General features: G+C 31.5%; 3 protein-coding genes across 3 annotated transcripts; 1 reads left to right on the top strand and 2 right to left on the bottom strand.

Annotated features, from left to right (window-relative positions):
* Positions 1–1240: 1240 nt before the first annotated feature.
* Positions 1241–9208, bottom strand: LOC105641727 (linamarin synthase 2). The gene is made up of 2 exons (XM_089718762.1): positions 8638–9208; positions 1241–2381 (listed from the first exon to the last, which is right to left on the bottom strand). Exons 1-2 carry the CDS (start codon positions 9146–9148, stop codon positions 1447–1449), a joined length of 1446 nt encoding a protein of 481 aa, XP_089574888.1. The 5' UTR covers positions 9149–9208; the 3' UTR covers positions 1241–1446.
* Positions 9209–13769: 4561 nt separating this feature from the next.
* LOC105641623 (uncharacterized) lies at positions 13770–15861 on the top strand. The gene is made up of 2 exons (XM_012226209.4): positions 13770–14776; positions 15623–15861. The coding sequence occupies exons 1-2, from the start codon at positions 13915–13917 to the stop codon at positions 15673–15675; spliced, it is 915 nt and encodes a 304-aa protein (XP_012081599.1). The 5' UTR covers positions 13770–13914; the 3' UTR covers positions 15676–15861.
* A 766-nt stretch (positions 15862–16627) lies between these two features.
* On the bottom strand, positions 16628–18852 carry LOC105641622 (alpha/beta-Hydrolases superfamily protein). The gene is made up of 4 exons (XM_012226208.4): positions 18163–18852; positions 17593–17685; positions 17433–17500; positions 16628–17176 (listed from the first exon to the last, which is right to left on the bottom strand). Exons 1-4 carry the CDS (start codon positions 18787–18789, stop codon positions 17014–17016), a joined length of 951 nt encoding a protein of 316 aa, XP_012081598.1. The 5' UTR covers positions 18790–18852; the 3' UTR covers positions 16628–17013.
* Positions 18853–21932: the final 3080 nt, after the last annotated feature.

Genomic DNA, 21932 nt, shown 5'->3' with positions numbered 1-21932 from the left:
CATTTGGCCCGTTGTTGAGGAATTATTTGTTAGAATTATGATTATGTATTTATATTCAGAATATGCATAAAAATTTTTTTGGATGGAAATGTTTTATCCATATCTATCTATATCTTTATATATATTATAGATAAATATAGATAATTAGGTATATTTTAAATAAAAATTTAAAATAATTAATAGATATGCATAAACAATTATTTTAAAAAATTATATATTTTTTAATAAAAGTTTATATATCTATATATATCATTATCAAGTCATACATATATAGAAATTTTTTTATATATATAATGATTAGATCACTTTCGATAGTTTTCAAAATATGTAATGTTGGTCTCAAATAATTATTAAGAGAATGCATAAGAATTTTTTTAGGATTTTCAAAATATTAAATTAAAAATAAATCTTTGTTTAAATAATAATATCAGTGGATCAATTAGATTAAAAATTAGAAAAAAGAATTAAATAAATATCTCAAAATAATGTAACACTTCAAATAATTGTTTTAAATATTAAAAATTACATATAGAAAAATATTAATAGACAATAGTACAGTAATATAAAAGTTTATTGCTATTTGTATTCTTGGTATCATATTTAAAATATATTTATAAATTATAAACTATAAATACATCAATTAGATAACTAGCACAATGTGCGGATTAAAAAACAACCAATGTACTTTCTTTTGTTTCTTAGAATGCCAAATTTACTTTCGATTCATGAAAAATTATATAATTCTAAAATTTCAATTGACTTTGTAAATCTATCTTTAAATATGCATATTTCTTTTTCTATTTTATTTAATCTATATGTTTTGCTCAAATTCCCAAACCACTATGATATTTACATCGAATTTTTTTAATCATCATCCTTTAAAGTGAAATTGATTATGCATAGTTTCATATGAGATTATATAATTACAGGGTATTTAATGATCTTGTTGTTAATATTTATATAAACCGCAATGGTATATAGTATATACTCCCTCCGTTTTATTTTATTTGCATAGTTTGACAAAACTTAAGAATTTAGTCAACCAAAACTATTTTGCCCTTTTTTCACCCTTAACATTTTAAGATATTGATAAAAGTAATTTATTTAATAAACAATCATAAAAGTTATTATGAAAAAAATAATTATTTACATATATAAATTTGGAAACCTTGTAAACATTTTAGAATATCCAAAAACTAAATAACAAGCAAACAAAATGAGACGAATGGAGGTAATTTATTTTTCCCAATGAAGGATAAATTTAGAGTTGTATGCATGCTTTCAAAGATAAACAAAATTTATTTTAAAAAAAATATAAAAAAAAATTAATCTAATAAAAGACTGTTTAACAGGTAACCAGTTTTATAGCAAATTGAAATATTGAGGTGTCACTTCTTCATGATTCTTGCTAGAATGAGGTGATAATACCACACAATTTCAGACTGATCACTTGCCGTAGCATAGAACATCTTCCATAAACTTATTAAAATTTTCATAAGAAGAACCTCCAATTTTAGTAGTTTCTTCTGCCATTTGCTTCCATTCCATAGCCTTTCCTTTCATTTTCTTCCCATTCTCATTTTCCATCATTTCTTTCACAAGAAAACTAATTTCCTCGCGCTTCACATCAGGATTCATTTCCAAACCAATCTTCCAAACATTACATGCAAATAAACAATTCGTCGGCTGCTCGGCCAAATAATAACAACAAATCATAGGCATACCACTACAAATACCTTCGATAATAGAATTCCATCCGCAATGTGTTAAAAAAACCCTAGTCGACGGATGAGACAATACTTTTTCTTGTTCGCACCAACTTGCTAACAATGCCCTTTCCTTAATCTCCTCAAAAAATTGTTCCTCAAGTAATTCAGACATATTCTTAACAATATCAGGCCTAATTATCCACAAAAATGGATGTTTACTATTTGCAAGTCCCCATGCAAACTCTTTAAGGTGCTTGTTTGAAATTTTTGCTATACTACCCCAATTAACATATATAACTGAATTAGGGTTTCTTTTATCAAGCCACTCTAGGCATTTACTGTCATCCTCCCATAAGTTGGTTCTAAATGACGCTATTGGACTTAATTTAGGCACTTGATTTTCTAGGAGGGATAAAGGGCCAATTGTGTAAATATGAGGATATATGGGATTGAATTTTTGTAAGATGTCACGTTCAAGCTTGTCGAATGTATTTAAGATGATTGCAGGAGCTTGTAAATTGGCAGGTACTAGATATTGCAAACAATTCAAAAATGGGGAGTTTGGATCAGTGGTTCTGGTGGCAAATGGCATGTACCTGAGCGTAGCATTTTCAATACCTGGTATACAATCTACTGGTGTTTCAAGACTGCCATCAATATCAAAGTTTTCACCTGAAACACATCAAATTAGAAATTAATTGCAAACTGGAGAAGAAGAAGAAGAAATTAATTGCTTGATCTCTAGATAAGGGTAAAACAAAAAAGGAAAAAAAAATGCAATATTTCTATTTGTATTTGTCATGATTATATGGATCAACTTTTAGCTCTTATATCAATAACATCACTTCCGCAAGCATCAAGCACTATTATCCATTAGCCAATAAATTAAATTTATGAAACACAAAAGCTCAAGCTTAATGGTTTGTGGTGTTGTGGAAATTGGGCTTTTTCCACCAAAAGCAATTTGTGAATTACTGTACTTACTAACTACACTAAGTAAATTCCCAGGTAAGTGGAGGAGTCACAAATGGTCTCACTTAAAACCCACTCGCCTAGACAGAATTTACCTAGAAGTAATTAATTAGACAATAACCACCAAAAATACTTTTACCCAACAATAGCTATTAAATAAATAAAGACAAAAGCAATAAATAAAAGAGAATACCAAAATTTAACGAGGTTCGGCCAATTTTGCCTACGTTCTCGGACACTACTAAATTTATATTTCACTAAAGAAATATACAAATTGAGAGAGGAGAGAAACTTGTCTAACCCACTTAAGAATTGGAAGACAAGTTTTGGAATGAATAAAACTTAAGGAGCTAAGCTCCTTTTATAGCCAAACAACTCCCTATTCCCTTCCCTTTCTTTCGATGTGGGATTTGCAAGCCACCTAACCAATAATCTCCACCTTGGCGAAAATCCCACCAATGAAAGCTTCTGCTCTTTCTCTCACAAAGTTGTAATGTCTTCAAATGTGCTTGGCAATGCCAAGCTTCAATTTTTAACAATATTGATCAAGTCCAAACAATGTTTGAACTTGACAGCTGTCACCACTTTTGTCAACATATCAGCAGGATTTTCAGCAGTCTGAATCTTCTGGAGTTGAACCTGTCTTTCCTCCAGAATTTCTCTGACAAAATGAAATCGAACATCGATATGCTTCGTCCTTGCATGATAAACTTGGTTCTTTGCCAAGTGAATAGCACTTTGACTATCGCAATGTACAACAATGTTGTTTTGCCTAATTCCCAATTCATCAAGCAATCCTTGAAGCCAAATTGCCTCCTTAACAGCCTCTGTAACTGCCATGTACTCTGCCTCTATTGTAGACAAAGCCACTGTTGACTGTAAAGTAGACTTCCAACTAACTGGTGCTTTTGCAAGAGTAAACACATAACCAGTAGTTGATCGACGTTTATCCAAATCACCGGCATAATCAGAATCACAGTATCCGACTATGCGTTGACCACTATTCTTATCCTGCTCAAAAATCAATCCAACATCCACGGTGTTCTGAAGGTACCGCAGAATCCATTTCACAGCTTGCCAATGCTCCTTGCCAGGATCATGCATGTATCTGCTCACAACTCCAACTGCCTGTGAAATGTCAGGTCTTGTACACACCATAGCATACATCAAGCTACCTACAACATTTGCATAGGGAACTCTTGACATGTATTCCCGTTCTGCATCATTTTTTGGCGACTGAGCTGCACTGAGTTTGAAATGAGGAGCAAGAGGTGTACTAACAGGTTTGGTTTTGTCATCCATACCAAAACGCTTTAGTATTTTTCTCAGATATTGCTTCTGATTCAGACAAAGTCTCCCCAATTTCCTATCTCTGGTTATCTCCATGCCGAGAATCCTTTTTGCTTCACCTAGATCTTTCATTTCAAATTCTTGATTCAACTGATTCTTCAAATTCTCAATTTCTTGTTTATTCTTTGAAGCTATTAGCATATCATCAACATACAAAAGTAGATAAATGAAAGAGCCATCTTGTAGCTTGCGCAAATACACACAATGATCGTATTTGCTTCTTGTGTACTTCTGCCTTTGCATAAACTTATCAAATCGCTTGTACCACTGCCTTGGAGATTGCTTCAATCCATAAAGCGATTTTTCAAGTTTGCATACCATATTTTCCTTTCCAACAACCTTGAATCCTTCTGGCTGAGTCATATAGATTTCCTCTTCCAGATCTCCATGTAAAAATGCAGTTTTTACATCCAATTGAACTAGTTCCAAATCAAACTGTGCTACCAAGGCTAACAAAATCCGAATGGAGGAATGTTTTACAACTGGAGAAAATACTTCATTATAATCAATTCCCTCCGTCTGAGCGTAGCCTTTAGCTACCAACCTTGCCTTATAGTGAACACTGTCTCTGTCAGGAAATCCATCTTTCTTTGCATATACCCATTTGCATCCAATTGCCTTCTTTCCCTTTGGTGGATCAACTAAGTTCCACGTCTGATTCTTATAAAGGGACTTCATTTCATCTTCCATAGCTTTTCTCCACTTTACTTCTTCTGAACTTTTGACAGCTTCATTGAAAGTGGATGGAATGCTATCATCTGCAATTGGAGATGCATAGGCCACCATATCATCAAAACGAGCAGGCTTTCTTATAACTCTCCTTGGCCTATCAAGTGCAATTGACTCAAGTTGCTGTGGAGGTTCTTGGAGTTGAACCTCTTCTTCATCTGAACCTCCTTCTACCTCAGGAGTTTCTGCAGGTTCAGTACTTGCCACTGGGATTTTTCTATCAAACTCCACCTGTTTGGGAGTATCCTCCACCTGTTGTGGAGTACCATCTGGCTTCTCTACTGTCACCTTTTTTAACATGGTAGATTCATCAAAAGTGACATCTCTGCTAAAGATTATTTTCTTTGATTCTGTACACCATAGTCGATAGCCTTTAACACCGGTGCTTATCCCCATGAAAATGGCTTTCTTAGCTCTTGGATCCAGCTTCGATTCCTTAACATGATAATATGCAGTGGAACCAAATACACGTAAGGAATCATAATCATTAGCAGGTTCTCCACACCATACCTCTATAGGTGTTTTGCCACCAATAGCAGTTGATGGTAATCGATTAATGAGATGGCACGCATATGACAAAGCCTCAGCCCAAAATTTCTTGTCTAACCCAGCATTAGACAACATACACTGAACTTTCTCCAGCAACGTTCGGTTCATACGTTCTGCCACCCCATTCTGCTGCGGTGTATTTCTAACTGTGAAGTGTCGAACAATGCCTTCATCTGCACAGATTTTATCAAAAGCATCATTTTTGTATTCTCCTCCATTGTCTGTTCGGAGACATTTGATGCGTCTGCCAGTCTGAGTTTCCACTAATTTTTTCCATTTAAGGAAAACTTTAAGCACTTCATCTTTTGACTTCAAGGTATACACCCAAACCCTTCGAGAGAAATCATCAACAAAGGTCACATAATAGTGTTTACCACTCAAAGAAGCTGTTGTAGAGGGTCCCCATACATCAGAGTGAACATAGTCCAAAATACCCTTGGTATTATGGATTCCGGTGCCAAATTTCACTCTTGTCTGCTTTCCTTTGGTGCAATGCTCACAGAAGTCCAACTTGCAGGTTTTGACATTTTTCAATAATCCCTGATCTGACAATCTTTTCAAGGATTTTTCACTTGCATGTCCCAAACGCCTATGCCACAATCTAGTTGTTTCCAACTCTTTGTCATCACTAGAAACAACTGTTGCTGTCGATCCAATAATTGTATTACCCTGATAGTAATACAAATTATTCCTTCTCCGAACTCCTTTCATCACCACAAGTGCACCTGAGATGACTTTCATCACTCCATTTTTTGCAATTACAGTGAGTCCTTTTGATTCTAAGACTCCCACTGAAATGAGATTCTTTGTCAAACTCGGTACATATCGAACATCAGTCAGGATCCTGATTGACCCATCATGATTCTTCAAACGGACTGAACCAATCCCTTCTGTGAAGCAAGGAACATTATTTGCAGTATAGACAACTTCATTTTCAAGTTCTTTAAAGTCAAAAAACCAGTCCCGGTGGGGACTCATATGATGACTGCATGCAGAGTCTAGCAGCCATACCTCACTAGAACTTGACAAATTTGCTGATGAATTGTCTATAGATGTCATGATAACTAATGAGAAGTCTGAGTCTTCATCATCACACTCAGCTATGTTTGAATTAATAACAGCTTTGCCTTTGGCTTTCAGCTTTGGGCAATTTTTCTTCCAGTGACCTTTCTCACGACAAAAGGCACACTCATCTTTTTCAACTCTGGATCTTGAACGGGATCTACTTTTCTTTCCCTCTTTCTTTTGGCTTCGTGAACGACCTCCAACCACCAGAGCTTCTGCTTCAGTTGCCTTTTCCTTCTTTTCTATCTTTCTCAGTTCATGGCTGTAAAGATCAGCACAAACTTCACTGAAAGTCACATCTTTATTCCCATAGATTAGAGTCGTTGTAAGATGTTCAAATTCATCAGGAAGAGATGCTAGCAACAACACTGCCAAATCTTCGTCTCCAAATATCACATCCAAATTAAACAAATCACCCACCAACTGATTAAATTTTGTGATGTGTTCATTCATAGTGGTACCAGGAACATAATCGAAGCGATACAATTTCTTCTTCATGAAGAGTTTATTCTGATTGTTTTTCTTCAAAAATTTCTCCTCCAATGCCTTCCAAAATTTGTTCGCAGAAGTTTCTTTCGAGAAAGCATATTTTTGCTCTCTAGAAAGACATGACCGAATTGTACCACATGCCAGACGATTGATGGTCTTCCATTCACTTTCCTCCATCTCGTTTGGTTTCTCTTTTTCAATAGCAACATCTAGACCTTGCTGAAAGAGAGCGTCTAGAACTTCACTTTGCCACATGCCGAAATGACCGGTCCCATCGAAAATCTCCACTGTAAATCTTGCATTTGATACAGCATTTCTTACGAAGGTTGATGCTGTAACAGGTGTGGTATTTTTCTTTCCGTCTGTCATTTCTGCTTTAAATATCTAATAGCTATAAAATCAATTTTCAAAATGCGGAACACAACCAACGAACCTTTTTTATGTGGCAGATCAGACCATGCTGCAACCACAGTGAATACTTAGTAACCTTGGCTCTGATACCAATTGTTGTGGAAATTGGGCTTTTTCCACCAAAAGCAATTTGTGAATTACTGTACTTACTAACTACACTAAGTAAATTCCCAGGTAAGTGGAGGAGTCACAAATGGTCTCACTTAAAACCCACTTGCCTAGACAGAATTTACCTAGAAGTAATTAATTAAAAAATAACCACCAAAAATATTTTTACCCAACAATAGCTATTAAATAAATAAAGACAAAAGCAATAAATAAAAGAGAATACCAAAATTTAACGAGGTTCGGCCAATTTTGCCTACGTCCTCGGACACTACTAAATTTATATTTCACTAAAGAAATATACAAATTGAGAGAGGAGAGAAACTTGTCTAACCCACTTAAGAATTGGAAGACAAGTTTTGGAATGAATAAAACTTAAGGAGCTAAGCTCCTTTTATAGCCAAACAACTCCCTATTTCCTTCCCTTTCTTTCGATGTGGGATTTGCAAGCCACCTAACCAATATGTGGGACCAAACACTACCTGAAACTTCTATGGCCAGCAACAGTTATAAAGTAGTATTTAGTGGTTTCACCAAATTTCTATTATTTATACTATTTAGTGGCATAGCATCTATATGAGTGTTCAGAGGTTGTAAGAGTAGATTATAAAACTTTACCCTCCTTAATATTAAATAACTAGGAGCTAGTAAGTGATAACTATTAAAAGAGTTCACAACTAGTATAATAACTAATGAATATAGGATAGACTTAATTATCTAGGCCAGTCTACGGCTCAATCTATAGACCAAATCAATTAAAATAATAATTTTATTGAAACGAAATATTTTTTTTACCTTACACTAGGAAAAATGATTAAATAAAAATAATTTTGAAAAAATTCTTATTTTCATTAGTTTAGGTCGATAGATGGGTCATAAACTTGGTCTAGATAAATATTTTCCAATTAATATTGCTGAACAAAGCTTATATCTTAGTTGTTTTTTAAGCACATTTTTGTTTGAATGTTCATCAATAACTCAGAGTTAATCCACATGGCAACTAATTAATATATATATATATATATATATATACTTCTAAAAAAAATACAGAGTTCATGAACAATATGACAAATTATTTTCTTTTTCTAACCTAAAGTGTATCTCCTATGAGATTTTTATATATAAAATTCAAAAAGAAGTCCTAGCATCCATTGAACTTTAGCACTGTATTTGTTAACTATTCAAATGAAACGAAGTAAAAAACAACATAAACATTAAACACACATATATGAAAGGAGATAAACGAGAAAATATATACTTTTATACGGAACCAGGCCTCTCTTGACAAGCTCCCCAAGATGCAAATAAGCCAAGAAGCCACAAGCAGAATTAGTCCAAAATGGGACTCCAGGAACCCCTAATTCTTCGGCTGCTAAAAGAGCAAACGACATGATTGCATCAGAAATAATGCAAGTTACCTTAGGCACTTGATCAGACGACAAGGAATTGATTTTAGCCAGTAGTTCTCTGAAAGGACCCAACATGTAGTTCCGGGCTGAGTCACAAAGAGAAGGGATGTCTTGGGTGGCATCAGGGTTAGACGGAGGCAGCCCGTCAGGAATAGCTTCAAATCTGAAATCTGCAGGTAAGCCTTGCATCAACTCTGGGCCTTTTGACCTTAGCAATCGTTTCTGGTTAAACTCATTGTTTACAAAGGTTATATGATAGCCTCTTGAATGCAAAAGCTTAGCAAGTTGCATAAATGGATTTATGTGACCTTGTGCTGGAAATGGGATCAACACTGCATGAGGTTTGCTAAGGGAACCCATATTCTCTTTTCCTAATGCCTATGAAAAATGCAATGAAAAAAATTGATATATTTACACACAGGGCGGAGCTAGACTCAAAATTAAAAGGGGGCTAAAGAAAAATTTTCCAATATGGGAGACCCAAAATCAAAGAAAAAAGTTTTTTTATACTAATGGGAAATTTAGAAAAAAATTTGGATTTTGGGGGGGTCCAGGGTTCTTCAGCCGTCCTTTTATATATATAACTTTATATCTTCATATCTTATTGTCAATTACTTCATAAGGTTAAATGTTGTTAAATTATTCAGTCCTTCTAAAAAGTGGTATTTTTACCATTAAATTAGGACTAAATTGTAATTTAATATCTTAATAGGACTAATCAACATATTAATAAAATAAGAGCAATGAAATCGTGATTATGACTAAATATTAAGGTCTAAATAATTATTTACCTGTATACAATTTGTCTTTTTTGTGTACATTGGAAAATTTTCAGATTATGTTTAAAATTCTGACATGGACTAATTAGTAATAATAATAACAATAATGACTGATAAGTTTTGTTGAATAATAATTAATTACTGATTAAATGTATAAAAAAAAATTAAAATGAGTTGGACTAATTGATATATAAACATGCTTGTTCGTTGTCTTGGATTACATTGGAAATTTTTAAATGGAGTGATTTTGTCATTTACTGTATAATATATATATATATATATATATATATATATATATATATAAGATTCGAATTAAACTAGCGAATATTTCGGTACTGATTTTGTTGGAGTTATTTGGCATCGGGTAGTGTATTAATATGGATGTAAAAAATTAAATTAGTTGGGAATTGGTCTAATTTAGGTCATTATGATATTTTAATTTCAAAAAAAAAAAATCCCCCTTAAATATAAAGTTAAATATTTTATTATTTTAAATTATTTTGATTTGTTTTAATTGATTCAACTTTGCTGAATCAGTCTTTTTTTTTTAATTAAAAAAATAAAGGTAAATACGTACAATCATTAAACATTATAAAAGTATTGGTGAAATATTAATTTATGCCTCATCATCTCAACCACTGCCTAATTCATTTCTGGCGATTACAGGGCATATCCTATTTTAAGATTCAATTATTATCCAAAACAATTAATGTATTGCTTTGCACCGAATCTTTACTCTCAAATTTATGAAATAATAAATCTTTCCTCTAACAACCTTAATGTATCTTTAATATTTCCTATCTAAATATTTCCATTTGTTATTTTTTTTAATTAGTGTAGTAATGCACTTTTTTAAATTTAAAATTATTTACCCTCAAGAAACACTTTAGCTTTTTTTAAAAAATATTATATATAAGTTGTATCACTATATTCTTGTATATTTTTGACAAAGATATATTGATCTCTACTTTTAAATATATTATTCTTTTTTTTTTTAATTCAGAATTTTTTACATTTCAATTATTTTCACTAGTAGGGTTAGTAGTTTTATTTCAAACTTTTCTTTTTCTCCTTTTTTAAAGATTATTTATCATATTTTTATAGCTGTAAACTATCAAATCAATATATTTATATATAAAGCAGGCAAAAGTTTTCATGGTATTGCCACGTAGAATTCTAAATTAATGACATGTGTATGACTTAATTGTTACCATCTTAAATATAATTGATTAATATAACGTTAGAGAAGTAACAGTGTGTTAATTAACAATTTACACAACTTTTAATGATATGAATAAATTACATAATTTATAAATTTTAGTGATACGAACAGTTATTATTTTATATTAAAAAATTAAAATTTTTTTATTAAATTAAATCATGTTAAATATAATTAATGTATTGCTTTGCACCGAATCTTTACTCTCAAATTTGTGAAATAATAAATGTTTCCTCTAACAACCGTTAATGTATCTTTAATGTTTCATATCTAAATGTTTTCATTTATTATTTTTTTAATTAGTGTAGTAATGCACTTTTTTAAATTTAAAATTATTTACTCTTAAGAAACACTTTAGCTTTTTTTTTTTAAATATTATATATAAGTTGTATCACTGTATTCTTGTATATTTTTGGCAAAGATATATTGGTCCCTACTTTTAAATATATTATTCATTTTTTTTTAAAGTTCAGAATTTTCTATATTTCAATTATTTTCACTAAGGGGGTTAGTAGTTCTAACTCAAACTTTTCTTTTTCTCATTTTTTAAAGATTATTTAACATGTTTTTGTAGCTGTAAATTATCAAATCAATATATGTATATATAAAGAAGGCAAAAATTTTCATGGTATTGCCACGTAGGATTCTAAATTAATGAAATGTATATGACTTAATTGTTACTATCTTAAATATAATTAATTAATATGACGTTAGAGAATTAACAGTGTGTTAATTAACAATTTATACAACTTTTAATGATATAAATAAATTAAATAATTTATAAATTTTAGTGATATGGGCAGTTGTTATTTTATGTTAAAAAATTAAAAATTTTGTATTAAATTAAATCATGTTAAATATAATTAATTAATTATAGTATTAATAATAATATGACAAGTTGAAGATTTATACAACTCTTAATTATTTAAAATAAATTATTTATTCATGGATTTTAATAAAATAACGAGTTAATTATTTTTACATTAATTTTAAAATAAATTTTAAAATAAATCAAATTAATGAACCACCTTTCATTTTACTTTTTTTTATTTATCTCTATAAATTTCAATATTTTAATCCATATTCCTAAACATATGCTTATCTACTAATTTTAACTTTAATAATCAAAAATCATGCTATATTATTTTTTTACTATTGATATATCTTTATAATATTTTTTAATAGCATACTAAAAAAAATTTCATTCAAAAATCTATAAATTATATATATATATATATTGTCTTAATTTTACTTTTTTTTTTAACGTGCATAGCAAGGGTATATTGTTAGTATTCATATAAAACCTACGGGTTGTAGCTTAGTTGACAACGCAGGCTGAATATGTGGAAAGAGTCTCTTGGATTTTGATCCCCACTAAACACACTTACAGAGAGGGGTGAAGAGTCTTATCTGTGACTAAGACCCGAATTGCATTTAGTCGATCCTGGATAATAATGTCCAGGCACCGGTAGTTTAAAAAAATATATATTCATATAAAACGGCATGAGTGACTCGACTTCAAGTCTCATTCTTTTGGTTATTTATTTTTAGATATTTATTATTCATTGAATTGAATTTTCAATTTGTATGAAACACGATATGTTCAAAACTCAATTGAGTTTTACGTAAAAGATAGGATTGCATTTTGAGATGAATTCCATATTTTTAATGAATGACTATCAAAGGGAATCTTAAACTCTAATTCAATGTTGCAAGTTGAAAAAGAACACGTAAACCCTACATCAACAAGAAAATTCTAATAATTTTTGTTTGTAAATTAGATGCGCTACATTCATTTATGTTTGTATTCTTTATTATTATGACTTATGAGAATGCAAATAATATAACAATTCTTAAAATTTACATGATAACTGTTTACTAAATGAAATATATAATTTTCTTATTTAATTACTCAATTATATTTAGTTCAAAATATTAATTGGATAGAACATCAGCTTGATGGTAAATGTAAATATGATTTGGCAACTGATATAAGTTCAAATCTCCCTTCCGTAATACTAAGAAAAATAAATTACATATATAATTTTATGAGAGATGCCATGCATACTATCAAACGCGCAATATGTACTTGCTAATTTTAAGCAATATCCAAATTAATTCAAAATTTTAATATTTATATCATGTTTGATCGGATATAATGTTCTATAATATAATTAAAAAGATGTAATACAATGAAAAATATAATAAAATCTAATAAAATGAAATTAACGTTCCATTACTATATTTAATCATGTAATTGAAAAAATTTATAGAATACAATCACCATTTCAATTTCATATTTGCTTGTAAATATAAAATGTAATCAGAACATCACCGCTACAAACAATCACACCACCACAATCTCCAGTCACCGACATCACCTCAGCCACCGGTCCATCACTACCACCACATCGATATTGGTTGCATGGTACCATCTTTGCGGATGAAAATAAGTGTCGTACCAAAAAAAGTCCGATTTCCATATCTACTATAATATGCAATCAGGCTAATAATCAATATACGATCGCTAAAAAAGTAATCTTAATGTGAGAATAAAATAATAAATTTACCTCCAAAACAATCTCAAAAAAAAAAAGATTAAATTTATCAAAGTTAAATATTTCTTGAATCACTCATGAATTTTCTAAATTTTCTCCATATATTAGATCCTGTTAAGTAAGAAGATTTATGTATTCTATTATAAAATAATAGCAAACGTTAAGTGCAATATAAATGGATAGAATGCAAAATTGATTTTGACTGAATTGTTGAAGGATATTTGTTGAAGAAATTAAAAGAATTTAATTTCTCCTTTCATTGAAAAAAAAAAAAAGAGAAATAACTGGTAACCATAATATTTTTTTTTTTTTTTAAATTTTCTACACGCATAAGGGCTTGTGCAATTCACTTTTTGCTGACCCGGCTAAAAACAATATTGCGACATATGGCACCAAAAAAAAAAAAAAAAAAGCTCTCTCTAGCTAAGTGGTCCGGTCCACAAATTAATCGATCCCTTCGGCCAGTCTTATGGGATTTTTTAAAAAACAGGAGATTTTCCACTATCCTCTTTCCTATTATATGTCTCTTGATTCTCTTCATAAGAATTTCATATCAAACTTTACCAATTAATGGAAAATCCACTGTTCTTGAGAACCATCTCCTTCTCTATTTTCCTACTCAGACTGTTAGGGCAAACATTAGCCTTAGACACACCATGCAAGACCACATGTGGCTCTATACAAGTTAAGTACCCTTTCGGCACTGGGACCGGCTGCGGTTCACCGCGGTTCTATCCCTACGTAGCTTGTTCAGCCGCCGGAGACCAGTTCCTCCTCACCACCCATACAGGTTCTTATCCTATCACCTCCATTTCCTACACTACCTCCACCATAACCATAACCCCACCTACCATGTCTACATGCAATTCCATGCGACAATCACCCAATTTCGGCCTTGATTGGGCCAGCCCATTTCAAATAGGCCCATCAACTTTCCTCCTCCTCTCTTGCCCACCACCGACCTCCTCCCTTACCATGAAAGGCTCACCTGTCTGTGACACATCCTCATCCTACCTTTGTGCTTCTATTTACACATGTCCAGCAGTTATCGGACTCGGCTTACCGCTTTTCGCACCCACAAATACATGCTGTGTTTATTCTCCGGCTAACTTCAATGGAAAAGGTGAACTTGATCTTCACTTGCTAAAGTGTTTAGGGTATACTTCAATAGCAGGTTTTCATGACTATCCAACTGACCCGACCCGGTGGGAATATGGGGTGGTGTTGAATTACAAAAGTGGAGCTTATGATGATTTTTACATCGATAACAAATGTAATACTTGTGAGATAAGTGGTGGCATATGTGGTTACGGTCCTCCTGGTGACTCCTTTCTGTGTTTGTGCAATGGTGGAATTAATACTACGACAGATTGTAATGGGCATAGCCAAGATTTGTGGTTTAATACATGGAGCTCCAATTCAAGACCATCATGTAAGTTCCTCTCTCTCTCTCTCTCTCTCTCTCTCTCTCTGTGTGTGTTTGAAATTATCTATATGGAAACTCCTGAAGTTTAAAGAAAATAGAAACTACTAACAGGGTAAAGCCAGGATTTGAAACTAAGGAGGACAAATGGTTAAAAGAATGGTTGAATTCTCTGTTAGTTGTGAGTTTAATCCCTAGATTTGTTAAAGGAATTCAATTTTAAAAAAAAAAAAAAAGGCCAAAGCCTTAGCTATAAATTTGAATTTTATTTTTCATCTGTGAGGCCCTTGAATTTTTATTTTGAATTAGTTCAAACCAATTTGTCTAAAATCAACTTGGAGGTTAAATAGTTTATTATAAATGAATGAACATAATAAAAGACTAAAAAATAAAGGATATATTTGAATCCTAGACTTCGACACCGTATGGCTTAAGCAATTTTGATTGTTTCACCTTTCTCGTTAAGTCATTCATTGCCTTTATATTTAACCAATGTCGTATTATCCACATGCTTCTAACAAGGCCTTAAAGTTTGTTTCTTCGAAGTTAAGATTTCTTTAGATAATGTGCAGGAGTACAAAGCAAACTAATAATTTTTTTTTTTTTTCCTTTTGAATATATTCTAGCATATGATAAAGTGAACATGCTGAATGGATAAGCACCGGATGCTTATTTGGTTTGCAACCAACAGTAAATATTGGGGCATAGAATCAAATTCTTTTGGGTAGGAAAAGGAAAACATTACTAAAGTAAAAGTGGAAAGGCATAATAATACAATCAAATTAAAGATAGCTAGGTATGATTTGGATTTTTCTAATGGATTTATATTTAATTTGTTGCTCAATGATATTGCAGGGAAGATTTGGTTGGGAATTTTCAGTGGTCTTGTTCTCATTGGAACAGCCTGATATATTTCTAGCATCAGACCCTTGTATTGGTATGGGAAAAGCTGCAAGGGATCAAAGTTAGGTCATATTTCTCATTTATGGGGCTAAAAAGTGTAAAGGAGGAATAAAGGTTGAAAAGCACCAACACCTTGTGCATGTATAGCAACGATGCCAATTGCCAGAGAATCAAATTATTCAGTGCATCCATCCAAATGGGTTAATGCAATTAGATTAATTTTTATCTAGATTATAATCCATCACCGAATAATTTAAATTTTATTTTTCGAACTAAAAATCCATATTTAATTCATTGAGCTAAATTGATCGAATTAATCGAATTAACCAATAACCAAACCATCCGCACACCCTTAGCCAAGAAAATCAGGTGAATAGCTGTAGCACTCTCCCCAAGTCCATTAAGTCCCTGATTAAGCAAAATTGGGAAATCCGTGTCCCTCATATACTAGATAAGCCAACTTCAGTAGTGTTTGAGACTTATTTTACAATATTTCTGAAATTTCTTAATCACATTGGTACTTAAAGTTTGTTCGGCAAAATATTATGCTATTATTTAGAGTCTATTTGATAAAATTAGTTATTTTTGCACTATTATTTAGAGTCTGTTCAGCAAAATTAATTTTTTTAGTAATTATTAATTGTTTTAGTAGCTATTCTTGAATACAGTCTTATCCAACAATTGAATAATATAACTATAGGTCCATACAGTGGAATTAAATATTTTATGACACCTAGCACATACGAGTGGAACTAGAAAGTGCTATGTACTTTAATTTTTATTTTTAAAAAGAAAATATTACAAACAATCATGTGAATGCCATTTAACAGCCATTAAGTCTTCTTTCCTTTATTTATAAATACATAAGAGATGTACTTCTCATCCTAATTTTCTGAACTAGTCAGTAAACATGTTTTAAACATGTGATTCTTACTGTATCAAGCTTAAAACCAAACATGAAAACATCACATACTATATTATATACGTTATTACATTATCACACACATTCAATATACAGAACACATACAACAACAGGGGTTCAACAATACTAGATTCTGACTTCTTTTAAGTGACCAGTTACCAACAAAGAACACCTAGCACCGGCCAGTAATGGCTCATCCCGTATCAGCCTTCTGGAATCAAAATCACAAGTATAACTTAATCTCCCAAGAACAGGGGAATCCTAGCTGACTCTTTCATATCCTTTGCATTAATTTAATTCTTGTGTTTTCTAAATCTACTAAAATGTATCATCATCAATCAATATGGTCTATGCTGTTCACAACGCACATCAGATAAGAGATGCTCATTCCCAAAAAGATCATCCACAGCTTGTAGATATTTCAATCTACTTTGCTACCATTTGTGTGGCTTCCTTGCTTAGTAGGAAAGGGAGTATCGATGAGGAAAGACTTCATGTGCTTGAACACTTCTTTAGACCTCTCTGCATTAAGAGCATGCCCAGCGTTTTTTATTATCACTAACTCGGAATTCTCACCAATATGCCTACAGGTCAAAGAGGATAAATCACAATCATAAAGATAAACTAATATATCATCACAAAAAGTTTGCCTATACAGCGTAAAGCAGATTACAAGTTTAGAACATTTCAAACAGTGCATTACTAGGAAGAAGACTATATCTAGGAGTAAAACAGAGGTAAGAAGTTCTTCGGTCAGTATCAGAATTAAAAATGCTCTTCTTGTTTTCCTAAATTAGAAAGAATAGGAATATTGAAAATGCTACTAAGCTCCAAGTTAACCTTTTTAATCTATGTGCCAATTCCAGTGGGAAGATCTGGTCGTATTCACCCCAAATTATAAGGGTAGGCTGCATAAAAAGAGACAAATCACTCCTTTAGAAGGTCAAAATTGAACCAGTATACAAGCGATGAAGATAAAAAGACGGGCACATTGTAACACCTGGGTTATCTTGGGAAGATTAGACAACTTCCTATCCTTGTGTAATGCCTGGATCAATTCTTTCTTCTCTTGAAGATATTCCGTGCACATCACCTGCCCATATAACCAAATTAACAACATACTTTCATAATAAACAATATAGTACATTCCAATTCCTCACACTAAAAAAGAAATCCACTTTGTGCATCAAAAACAATGAAGGAGCAATAAATTTGTGCAATATTGGGAGGAGTTATCTGAAAGCTTTCTTGCAAGAATGGTAAAAATGGCAAGAAACAAAAATCTGAAATGAATTCAGCTCAAGAAATTTTGGTTTGAGGAAACCATCAAGATACTATGACACACTTGAAATACAATATCTTGTTAATCAAATTCAGGGTCTTTAATGTTTCTTAAAAATACTATAATACAGTAATTGCGATTCAATTCAAGATACTTAACAGAATTGAATTAAATAAGCATAAAATTGGTTATCTCCTCAAACAAGAAATCAAGAAAATAATATACAAACAAACAATAGACTAAAGAGTCAAATCAAGAAATTTTAACTGAGAACTGAATCTGACTGACCTCAATAAAATCATTCAGAAAACAAGAAGGAGCATTTGGTGGAGGCTTGTAAAACGACAGTCGCACCAACTCTCTAACTTTCTCCGGACTTTGCGGCAACAGAAGAGTAACAGCTTCATCAACACTCTTCACTTTAAACATCCCTTCCTCCACATCTTTCTCTTCCAAACAAACTCCAGCGCAACCTAACACCACGCGTCTCACGCGCTCCTGGAACTGCGCAGCCATACTATACGCCACGAATCCGCCGTAACTAAGCCCCATAATATCCATTTTACTAACATTAGCAATAGCATCCATTAAAGCCATCACGCACTGGGCCTGGAAACTCTCGGATCTCTCGGGTCGGGTCGTGTAAGAATCGCCGAAGAAGAGAAGATCGGGGATGTAGATATTGAAGTTGGATTTTAATGGAGGAATGAAGCTGTTGAATTGCCACATTGCGTTGGCGCCAAACCCGTGAATTAAGAGGAGAGCAGGCTTGGATTGGATGTGAGTTTTGGGGACCCAGCAGTGCATGACGGTGCCGTCGCCTAGATCGGTGGTGCATGATTTGAATCCGGCTTTAGTGAAGGAGTAGCGGTAGCAAGAGTCACGCGATGCAGTGAAACTAAAACACTTTGCCATTGTTTTTTCTATGTGTGGTCTTGTCTCCTTCTCCTCCTCCTGTAAACAATTTCGTACCTTATTCTGTTAAATTTCTTTTTTTTATTTTTTGGTAATAATTCTGTTAAATTATAATTGAAGCACTTTTTGTTAATCATAAATCCTTTAATTTTAGGGTAAATAAACTATTTTTAATTAGATTAAAGAAAGAAATTCATGATAACAAATACAAATTAAAATATCATGTAAAAATTCATAAATATTAATTTAGGCAATGGATTTAGTGATAATTATAACTCTCTTTTATTTAAATATCTAAAATTTTTAACTTGGGATGTAGTCTTTTCTTCGTTAATATTATAACAACAAGCAATCCACACTGTATTTATTCCATCGGATAATAATTTTACTAATCATATCTATTTCAAATTAATTTATAATTATTTGTATCTATTAAGTATTCCAAAATGCTCTTCTATTTCCCATGAGTGGTATGTCTAAAAGTGTAATTTTGAGGTCCAAATATTCTTTTTTTTTTAATTCATTGGAGGATTTTATATATCAAAATAATATTATGATCTACAAAACAAGAACAGTCCTCCCTTTAGTGAAAACAACTGCAGTCGAGAAGATTCAAACTCAAGACTAGGAATGGAAGCGAGGTGAATACCCACGAATTTTAAACTATGTCTATCTGAATCTGTTTAAAATTATAATAACTATACTTGTTCAAAATCCATTTAAATATCTGTTTAATTATTCGTATCCGAATCCGTTAATAAATTTTATTATCCATATCCATTTAAAACTCGTTTAAATCGAGTAGGGTTCCCGCAATTAATAATCCGAACCCGAATCCGTTTAAACATCATTTAAATTAAAAACTCAAATCAGTAGTATTTAAAAAAAAAAAAAAAAAAAACAAATGATCATTAACATCAGAATCTTAAGTAAAACCTGTAGAATGATAAGTGAAACTATTAAAACTTATAGAATCTTAAATAAAAAAAAAAGAAAAAGAAAGTTAAGGTTCTTCCAAGAAACATTTGCATATGGATAAAAATTTATTAAACTAATAGCAATATATATAAACTAAAAATTCATCCAAATACACAATCACTATTTAAATATCCTTGTTTTTTTAAAAAAAGGTTAGAGGTTCAAATTTCTAAACCAATATTTATATCATAAATATATTATTATAGATAAAGGGGTAGGGTATCCACAAAACCCGCAAGGCTGTCTGTTTAACCTAATAGGTAGCAGGTAACGGATACCCATTGATCGAAATCTTTACCTACCCGAACCATTACGGGCAGTAATTTTACTATTCATGTCTTTTTGAAACCCGTTTAACTATCCAAATCCGTAATAACTGGATCGAGTACTTTTAAATACTTATTCCGCTTTCATCCCTACTCAAGACCTCTCGTCCATCATATAATGAGAAGACCAACCGGACCACCACTTGATTTGCGAGGTTCAAATATCTTGTAATATTGATTATTTAGATTCTTCATATTTTCCCGCCATCCCATTTTGTTTGTATAGTTTGATAAAATACGTATATTAAAAATTTAGTCAATAAAAGTTATTTTACTCTTTTTACCCTTAACTTATTGAAGATATTAATAAAAATTCCTCATTTAATGAAGAATTATAAAAGTTTTTATGGAAAAAATAATTATTTACATGTCTAAATTTAGAAATCTCGCAAATATTTTAGGACATCCAAAAAAGAAATAACAAGCAAATAAAATGAGACGGAGGGAATATAATATTAGTGTCTAGTTTTTTCACTTAACTGTAAAAATATAACACGCTTTGAACGACTAAGTAATTTAATAAAATTAAATTTCAAATACTAATCCATATACTTAATTAAAAATTATGAAAAATATACCAATTATTATCAAATTTGACTATCTACTTCCAGGGACTAAATTGTTATTGCACTTATATTAATGATAAATAAATTGGATTTTAAACTTTTTTTTTTACTATTAATTTTTTGTCAATGAAAAAGACATTTCTATTAATTTTTATTTTATATATATATATATATGGAATAATTTTTTTTTAATTAATTAGAGGCCTTTATGAACCGAAATAACACTAGTCTTCTCCTTAACTCATTAAATTAATGAAAACAACTGTGATCGAGATGCTTCGAACTCGATACCTCTCACTCAATCAGATCACCACCTCATTGATTTAGAGAATAAATATTAATTTTTATTTTATATGTTATTCACATAATTGTTGTCAAAAACAATGAAATTAAAAAAATATAAACATTTATTTAATCCTTTTGGGTTGTTGTAGGTCGTAGTCATTGCAATACTTATACACTTTCGTTGTTATTTTTATTTTTTTATTGAATCGTTATTTGTTTTTTCTTTCCTGGGTTGGGTTGGCTTGTGACAGCTTACCAATGCTATTCCATTTTCGTACTTGTTTTTCAGATGACGGCCAGAAATATTGCATTTCTGAATGTACTTAAATATAGATTCGTTGATTTTTCAGTGTTCTTATATGCATCCATAGCGAGTAGGCCGGCTGGGACCAAACAAGAGTTGAATTTTTGTGCAGGGACATTGGATTGTTCATTATTCGTTCGGCCTACTATCTCTAGAAAGAGTGCGAGATCGACGATTCAACTCCAACGTAAGAGTCTGGAGGCCCATTATCCACCCCACGTAAGAACTCCGCTTACCTATCCCACACCAAAAAAACAAAAAAAGTCGATGATTTTCTTCCAGTAATTCTACCCTTACCTAAACGTGTTAAAATTGATCGTGATATAGAAATGCGATTCGCTTAATCAAGGTTAAGTTTAAATGAATTCGTATTATAAATGAGAAATTCATATATGATATAAGTTTAAACAAGTCGTATAACATGTCTATTCGTCTAATCCGTTTAACTGATTTATTTAAAAACAAGTCGTATAATATGGTTTGATAAAAACACGCATATTAAGAATTTAGTCAACAAAAGTTATTTTGTCTTTTTTTAATTCATTAAGATATTAATAAAAGTCTTTTATTTAATGAATAATCATAAAAGTTATTATAGAAAAAATAATTTTTACATGTATAAATTTAGAAAACTTATAAATATTTTGAGACATCCAAAAAATAAATAACAAGCAAACAAAATGG

Source organism: Jatropha curcas, chromosome 3, assembly GCF_041381405.1.
Source record: "Jatropha curcas cultivar XTBG-Jc1 chromosome 3, XTBG_Jcur_1.0, whole genome shotgun sequence".
NCBI classification, from domain to species: domain Eukaryota; kingdom Viridiplantae; phylum Streptophyta; class Magnoliopsida; order Malpighiales; family Euphorbiaceae; genus Jatropha; species Jatropha curcas.
Note: the sequence above shows the minus strand (reverse complement) of the source record. Positions and strands in the feature narration are given on the sequence as shown.